Here is an 8393-nt window from a genome sequence, read left to right as displayed (position 1 = left end):
TGTTGTTGTTTGTTGTTGTTGTTGTTGTTGTTGTTGTTTGTTGTTGTTGTTGTTGTTGTTTGTTGTTGTTGTTGTTGTTGTTGTTGTTGTTGTAGTAGTTGTTGTTGTAGTTGTAGTTGTAGTTGTAGTTGTAGTTGTAGTTGTAGTAGTTGTTATTTCTGTTGTTGTTGTGGTGCTGCTGATGATGCTCGGCCATATGCTGCTGCTGCATGCAGGTTAGGCGCTCTGTAGGGTGCTAGATTCTGCTCGTGTTGCTGCCGTTTATAATGCTGCTGCTGTTGTTGCTGATGCTGTTGTTGTAGCTGAAGCATGCGTTGCTGCTCCTTGTGCTGGTGCTGGTCGTGCTGCAGGTTATTAAAGGAGCTGCGATATACCCTGTCTCCACAGCTGCTGCTGCCTGCTGCGCTTCTGTCGTTACTTGTTGCTGCTGCATCGTTTACTCGTTCTTACTTGTTAGGGCAGGTATTTGATTATGCTGCTGCCTTAGCAGCAAAGGGGGGCCCCCAGGGCAGCAGCAGCCCCTTGCAGGGTGCCTCCGACCTTTTTTTAATAGCGGGGGCCACCCAGGGGGCCCCTCTAGAGGGCCCCCAGAAGTTGAAGTCGCTGCTGCTGCTGGACCTGCGGACAGCTGCTGCTGCTGCTGTTGAAGTCTTAGGATCTGTTACTCGAGTAAGAGAGAAAACTATTCTCTTTTCTGCTCCCTATTTGCTTCTCTTTCCGTTTCTTTTTCTCTTCTTTTCCTTACCTGCTTCCTTCTTTGGTTCTTTTGGGGTTTTCCATGCATGCATGGGACTCAGCGTTTAGGGTTTAGGGTTTAGGGTTTAGGGTTTATGGTTAAGGGTTTGCGCACAGGACGCGCTCTTCTCGTGCGCTCGTTGGCGTTTGGTGGTGGAGATGCAAAAGCGGCTGTTTGCCTCCTTGCTGCGGTCCGTCTTCCCACATGCATGCATGCGTGCATACCTTCCTGCTTGCATGCATGCACTTGAATGCATGCAATTGCATGCATGTACTTGGATGCATTGCTGCTTGCATGCATGCCTTGGCTTGGTAGTGTTGCTGCCTGGCTGTGAGGGTTTTTGTTGTATTATTTAAAGCATCTGCGTGTTGTTAGTGTTTACTTATTGCTGTGGGGCCCCGTATAGCTGCCTATACACCGCAGACTGCAGAAAGAGCAACAAGAGCAGCAAGAACAGCAAGAGTCGTGCGGTGTCTCTGCAGCCAAGAAGTCGCTTTTTTTGATGCCAACAGCACAGGAACACTCGCAAGCCGTATCGTTAACGACACGGAAGACATGCAGGTAAGAATTAAATCCTAAACCCAAAATCCTAGACCCTTAACCCTAAACTCTAGACCCTGGGGGCTCAAACTCGGAGCTAGCGGCCTGGGACCCGCAAGAGGGTTTGGCGTTTAGGGTTTAGTGTTTCTTACTGTTGACGGCCAAACATTTATCCCCAAACACCTGTTCATCACACGCTGCACAAGGAGGGTTTATACCGTTTAGCTCCTTAAGCCGAGGGTTTAGCAACGGTTTAGGGTGTTTGCATTACTCCCATTTGGATGTGGGGCCGAGCCGCTACTACTGCTAGTGCAGCTTCTGTTGCTGCTGCTGCGTGCATGCAGCAAGTGGTAACAAGTGGAGCTCAACAGCTGTTATCTGCCATTGTAAATGCATCTGTGGGGGCATTTTTAATGTTTCGACTGTCACCACAAATGGCGACGCTCGGGATGCTCGCCGTCCCCTGCGTCCTAGTTGGCACAGGGGGAGCAGCAAGAGCTATCGGGAACCTAGGTAAACCCTAAGCCCTAACCCTAAAGGCTCAGGCCTCGACCGTAGACCGTAAAAGGTCGGCAATAAACTTTCAAGCCTTAGCCCTTAACCGCAAACCGTAAACCCTAAACCTTTATCCTGAACCCAAGCCTGCCCGCCTGCCTGCATGTATGTATGCTTGGGGCTTCATGCAGGGTTGCTACAGAACGATCTGTTGGCGAATATATCTGCGATTGCCACGGAGGTCTTGGCTAACGTAAATACAGTAAAGGCTAATGGTGCAGAGTCCATGGAACTTCAGGTACACATCTTTGGAGCTGCATTCATGCATGCCTGGATACATGCATGCATGCAATCATGTATGCAAGCATCCGTACAAGCATGCGTGCGTGCAAGTATGCATGCATGCATGCATGCATGGCATGCACAGCCCATTGCGATACTGAGCGGTTTAAGTGAGTTCCCCTAACAACACCGTATGCCTTTGCGAGCATTTGTTTGCATGCTGTGCAGCGCTACAACGCATGCCAAGACGCGTCGTTACGTGTCTTGAAGAAGGGAATTATTGCAGAGTCCTTCTTTAAGCAGGCAAAGCAGCTGCTGCTGCTAGCTACTGATTTGGGGCTGCTTACATTCGGTAAGTCTGCTGTTGCCACACGCATGCATGCATGCATGCATGCATGCGACTAGCAAGCACCACAAACATACCGGCAACAGGGGGCGTTCAAACCCTGGATCCGCGTTGTTTGTGCCGAGATTTTAGGGTTTATGTTTTGGGATTTAGGGTTTAGCGTTTGCCTAAAATTTGGCATTTTGCGGTGTTTTTGTGCATGCGTGTGTGTGTTCAGGCATGCGTTCAGTCGTCCGTGGTGGTCTGACCATTGGTCGGTTTATGTCTTTTAGGAGTTATTTACGTAAATTTTATCTTGCCTTAGATGCATTAACAGACATTTATAAAGACATGCATTATTCTCTGGTTGCCTCCGAGAGATACTTCGAGCTTATCGATAGAAACCCTAATATCCAAACCCCACAAAACAAACAGGGACCCCCTGAGACCCTCGGAGCTCTCGGGGCCCTTAGGACCCCTTTCGGGTCCCAGGCGGCTGCTAGCTGCTTGGATCCAAAGGCTGTAGACGCCCAAGGAAGGGGCCCACATGGGGCCCCTTCTCAAGCTGGATCCCTTCAGGGGGGCTCTCTCCTAAGGGGCCCCATACACCAGGGGGGAGAGTTGTTTGGCAAGGAAGGGAGACTAGAGCCAGCCAGTCTTGAGTTTAGAGACGTACAATTTGCTTATGATACCGGGGCAGATACTGCACAAAAAGGGGCTCCCAATAACCATCAGTGGGTGAGGCGTTGCTGCTGCTGTTGTCGCTGCTGTTGCTGATGCTGTTGCTGCTGCAGTTGTTGCTTCTGCGAATGCTGCTGCGGTGGGTTGCGAGAAGAAGGGTTCGCTGCCTCGTGGGAAGGGTAGTGACAGCGCATTCAGCGCACCTCGACGGGGAGAGGCACACTTTTCGGTTGTCGTTGCTGTTGCTGCTGCTCCTGCTGCAGATACTGAAGGGCCTCTCTTTGCGCGTGCGCCCAGGAGAAGTATTGGCATTGGTGGGGCCCTCAGGTGCAGGCAAATCTACCATTGTTAAACTCGCCCAACGCTTCTATGACCCACAGGTGAATGAGAGGCGGCGACAGCAGCAGCATCAGCGGTACCAGTAGTAGTAGGAATAGGGGTAGCAGCACCCGCTGCCGCAGTTGTACCAGTAGTAGAATGAGCAGCAGCAGCATGAGCAGGGTGAACGGCATGGACCGCACTAGAAGCATGAGCAGCGTGATCTGAAGGAGCAGCATACAGCAGCAGCAGCAGCATGTGCAATAAGAGGAGGCGTAATTGTTGTGTATGTGTTGTTGTGTATAGGGAGGTGGCGTATACTTGGATGGTTTAAACATTCGTGATTTAGATTCACTATTTCTTCGTAAGCAAATCGCATTTGTTGAACAACAACCTCTTCTCTTTAAAAGAAGTATTGCAGATAATATTGCCTATGGATTAAGGCAAATCCAATCCAATACAGATTCATGGATTGAACATGCTGAGGCCAAGCAGCAGCAGCAGCAGCTTCAACAGCAGCAGCTGCTGCAGTATGAGCAGCAGCAGCAACAGCGTACAAGAGAGGCTTCCTATGAATCCGAGTTGGCTCGTACGATGCTGCATCCTGATGCAGCAGCATGGCCTCGTGGTTTACTAGAGGAAGTTGTGGCAGCAGCAGCAGCAGCAAATGCGCTGCCTTTTATATCGCGCTTACCTCATGGTGTCTTTACTCTTTGTGGCGATGGAGCAGCACGCCTATCAGGGGGTCAGATACAGAGGATTGCTATTGCCAGGTAAAACACCTAGACAGCTAGCTAGCTTGCTAGCCAAGCAACCACGTACCTTGCTAGCTAGCTTGTTAGTCTTGGATTCCGAGTTCAGTAGCGAATTTGGTAGTACAGTTGACCAGTTAGCCATAAACCCCATAAACCCTAATGAGGGTTTACTGTTGCGTGCTGCTGCAGGGCTTTGTTGCGTTCTCCTCGTCTTTTAATTCTTGACGAAGCATCGAGTAGTCTCGATGCAGAGAGCGAAGCAGCGCTAGCAGAGACTTTAAGAAGGCTCAAAGGCAAAACCACCGTCATCACTATCGCACATAAACTCTCCGTAAGGGTTTAGGGACTAGAGGGTTTGGGGTTTAGAAGGTTTACATGATTTAGGGGGTTTCGAGTCTTTCGTCTAAATGGATTAGGGCTTTTGATCTAGAGGGTCTATTAGAGAGTTTATGGTCGTGGGTTTAAAGGGTTTATGGTTTGGGATCTAGTGTTTGTGTTTGGTGCAGAGCCTAAGGGAAGCAGATCGTATTGCTGTCATAGAAGACGGCCGTCTAGTAGAGGAAGGCAGCAGAGAGGATTTGCTGCAGGCAGCAAACTCTAAGTATCGACAGCTGCTGTTAGATGCTGCTGCGGCATAAACCCTAATAAACCATACTAAACCATACTGCACCTCGGCAAACCTTAATAAACCCCAATAACCCCTTCGTAGTGGGCAGCTCAGGCCAAGCATCTGCAGCTGCATAGCAGCAGCAGCTGCATAGCAGCAGCAGCTACACGTATCTGGGAGACTATGTGGATGGAGCGGCAGCAAAGCTACAGAAGCAGCAGTGCTGCTGTTGCAGCTTTTCCATGCGGTGTATATGCACGAATTAGACTGCTGTTTCCTCTACCGAACACTAATCATCATCATTAGCAGCAGCTGCTGCTCAGCATATCGCCGACGCCATTTATACGGCTAACAATTTAAAGCTTCAGTATGTGTGCGGCTAGCATATACAATTTGTATATCCCCTGCTGCATTTCAGCAGAAGCAGCAGCAGCAGCAACACACAGAGTCTAACACCTGTAGCATCACAACAGAAGCACCAATAGCAGCGTAGCAGATGCAGCACTTTTACATTTATAGCGCCAACCTAGCTACACCGCAAGACATGCAGCATCCACAGCAGCAACTACAGCAACACGAACAGAGAAACACCAGCAACAGGACCAATAGCAGCAACGGGAGTAACAGCAGCAAGAGCAAGTGAGGGACGAAAGCAAGCAGCAGAAGGAACAGAGGCAGTACCGGCAACTCCAACAACACCAGCAGCAGCACCAGCAGAAGCGGCAACTGCAGAAGACTCGGCACAAAGACAACTTCAACTGCAGCAGCAGCGGCGGCAGCAGCAGCAGCACTTCGATGTTTATTTTATTAGGCGGCGGCTACCGGCAGCACCAGCATTATTTATCTGGCTGCAGCGCATGTTGTTGTTTGTCTTCTCCCTTAATAAAATAAAATAAAATTAAACTGAATTATACTAAATTGAGTTTAAGTTGAACTAAATTAAAGCTGCTGCTGCTGCCTACCACAATAGCAGCAGCAAGGGGGTGGTGAGGTCGTTTGGGGCCCCCTACCCGCTATGTGTGTAGATGCTGTGTTTGCTTTTGCTTGTTTAAATAAATAAGTATAAATAAAAGAATGTTTAGAATTGATTAATAAATTAATCGATATATGTATCATTTCTTCCGTTCTTGCTGCTGCTGCTGCTGTTTGCTGCTGTTTGCCGCTGCTGCTGCAGTTGGTCGATAGTCTGTAGGCAATTTGTTTGCTGCCGTCTTCTTCTATTGCCGTCTTTTTGATTGTTTTTATTTAACTATTTTATTTCAAATTATTTGATTAATTCTTTCAATGCTGCTGCAGCAGTGTCTGCTGTCTTAGGGGCTGAGCAGTTCGCGGTGCAGCAGCAACAGCAGCATAGATGCATTTTGCTGCTGGGAGAGCAGCAACAGCACAAGACGAGCTGTGGCTTCTGAAGGAGGAGCAGCAGCAGAAGCAGAAGAAGAAGAAGAAGAAGAAGACTTAGCAGCAGATCCCCCTTATGCAGCAGCAAACGGAGAACTAACTGCTGCTGCTGCTGTTGTTGTTGCTGCTTCTGCACAGGGTATGCAGTAGTAGGCCTTGCTGCTGCTGGCGTGTTTGCCTGTGTCTTCTTCTGTTGTATGTGTGCTGGTGCTTCTGCTGCTGCTGTAAAATGTCAAGGAAGCGGCAGGCAACAATAAAAGATTTCTTTTCTGTCAGTGAGGAAGCAAAAGAAGAAAAAAGAATAAAAAATGATAAACCTGCTGCTGCTGCTGTTGCGATAGTTATAAACGACAGCAGCGACACAGAAAACCATAAACCCACCACGCAGACAGCCAAATGTGCACAGCAGCAACACCAAGAGGAGGAGGTGGAGGTGCAGCAGGAGGCGACGGTGCAGCAGCAGCAGCAAGAGGAACAATTGGAACAAGCAGACGGAGAGCAGGAGAAGCAACAGAAACCTGAAGGGGAGCAGCAGCAGGAGCAGCAGCAGGCGAAGCACCAGCAGCAGGAGCAGCAGCAGTCCATTCCTACAGGCGCAATGCCTCCTGCGTGCACAGCATCAGCAACAGCAGCAAGAGCAGCAGCGGCAGCAACATCAGCGAAAGCAGCAGCAACTCACTTACCGCCAGCAGCAGCAGCAGCTACTGCAGTGAGTGGACCAACTGGGGGAGCAGCAGGAGCAGCAACATGCATTACTGCTGTTCCTTCTGCTGCTGCAGCAGTGTCTCCAAGGGGAGAACTTGTGCCGCCAGAAGCAGCAGAGAAGATGTGGAGAGACACCTTAGGAGACGGCTGGTAAACCCTAAACCTGAAGGCCTAAACCCGAAACCCTAAACCATGTGGCATAGACTATGGACAGCTGTCCCTAATGGCTCAAGGGCGTATGCCCTGAACCCTCAGGAGCAGGAGCAGGAGCAGGAGGAGCAGCAGCACTAGCAGCAGCAGCGGCAGCAACAGCAGCAACAGGTTTGCATGTGTTGAATGTGTTGTGTATAGGTATAACGCTTTGCATGCAGAGTTGCAGCAGCCCTACTTTAGGCAATGTTTATCGTTTGTTGCAAAAGAGAGAATTAAACAACCTAATGCCATTTATCCCCCTGAAGAACTTGTTTTTAATGCATTTAAAGCGACCCCGTAAACCCTAAGGCACAAAACCTAAACCCTAGTGATATTTATCCCGCTGAAAAACTTGTAATTACTGCATTTAAAGCTAACCCGTAAACCCTAAACCCTAAACACTGAATAGACTCTAAACCCCAAACCCTAGATAGACCCTGAACCCTAAACCCTAAGTAGATGCTGCAACTGCTGCAGGCTAGACAAGGTTCGAGTTGTGATTGTGGGACAAGACCCTTACCACCAACCCGGCCAGGCTATGGCAAGCCATAAACCCTAAACCCGAAACCCTAAACCGTGTGCATCTCTCTTACTGCCTTTTTGTTCTGTTTTATTTGTTTCGTTTTTTACGTTATAAATATTAATTAATTTTAATTACTTTTAGTTGCTTTTTTATTTTTTATTTTTTTTTTAGGGTTTGTGTTTTTCTGTTCCCCGTGGCGTTCGTCCCCCTCCAAGTCTAATTAATATATTTAAAGAAATAGGTTTGTCTTCTTTCTGCTGCTGCTGCTGTCTTTTGCTGCTGCTTTCCCAAGTGTACTTCGTCTCTTTGTGTCTTTTGTGGTGTACAGACAGCTCTATCCCCGGTCCTTCTTCTCTGCCTCTACCTCATGGGGATATAAGCAATTGGGCATCACAAGGGGTTTTACTTTTAAATGCAATTTTAACTGTTCGCAGAGACTCTCCAATGGCTCATAAAGATGCCGTAAACCCTAAACCCTAAGAGCCCAGCACACAGCAGCGACGCAGTAGTCTTTAGGTGTAAAGTCGAGGCCTCAGCCCCGGCGCAGGGGTGTTATCCCTTCAGGTTGTACCTGCAAATCCTAAACCGTAAACCCTCCTTTTTGATGCGCGTAGGGTTGGGAGCGGTTTACTGACGAGGTGTTGTCAGTTATAAACAAAACCCTAACGGGTGTCATCTTCCTTCTGTGGGGTACGGCTGCTATTCATGTCCCTTTTTGTTCCTAGGGTTTAGGGTTTTGGGTTTGTTGTCTTTGCTTAGTTATTGTTGTCTAATAGCTGCTCTCGGCGTCTCTGCAGGAAAGGCAGCACAGTAGAAGCCATATATATATATATATT

General features: G+C 48.7%; 2 protein-coding genes across 2 annotated transcripts; both read left to right on the top strand.

The window, feature by feature from the left end:
- Positions 1 to 184: 184 nt before the first annotated feature.
- Positions 185 to 4770, top strand: EMWEY_00052980 (ATP-binding cassette sub-family B member 5, putative; the record flags this gene model as incomplete). Its single annotated transcript, XM_013479921.1, has 12 exons — positions 185 to 215; positions 458 to 669; positions 853 to 926; positions 1219 to 1297; positions 1621 to 1789; positions 1963 to 2069; positions 2282 to 2405; positions 2617 to 3116; positions 3323 to 3439; positions 3684 to 4150; positions 4322 to 4463; positions 4639 to 4770. The coding sequence occupies 12 exons, from the start codon at positions 185 to 187 to the stop codon at positions 4768 to 4770; spliced, it is 2154 nt and encodes a 717-aa protein (XP_013335375.1).
- A 1596-nt stretch (positions 4771 to 6366) lies between these two features.
- Positions 6367 to 7335, top strand: EMWEY_00052970 (uracil-DNA glycosylase, putative; the record flags this gene model as incomplete). The annotated part of the gene is made up of 2 exons (XM_013479920.1): positions 6367 to 6992; positions 7194 to 7335. 2 exons carry the CDS (start codon positions 6367 to 6369, stop codon positions 7333 to 7335), a joined length of 768 nt encoding a protein of 255 aa, XP_013335374.1.
- Between the last annotated feature and the right edge of the window lie 1058 nt (positions 7336 to 8393).

The sequence above is a fragment of the Eimeria maxima genome, genomic scaffold (genome assembly GCF_000499605.1).
Source record: "Eimeria maxima Weybridge genomic scaffold, Emw_scaff1466, whole genome shotgun sequence".
In the NCBI taxonomy this organism is placed as follows: domain Eukaryota; phylum Apicomplexa; class Conoidasida; order Eucoccidiorida; family Eimeriidae; genus Eimeria; species Eimeria maxima.
Note: the sequence above shows the minus strand (reverse complement) of the source record. Positions and strands in the feature narration are given on the sequence as shown.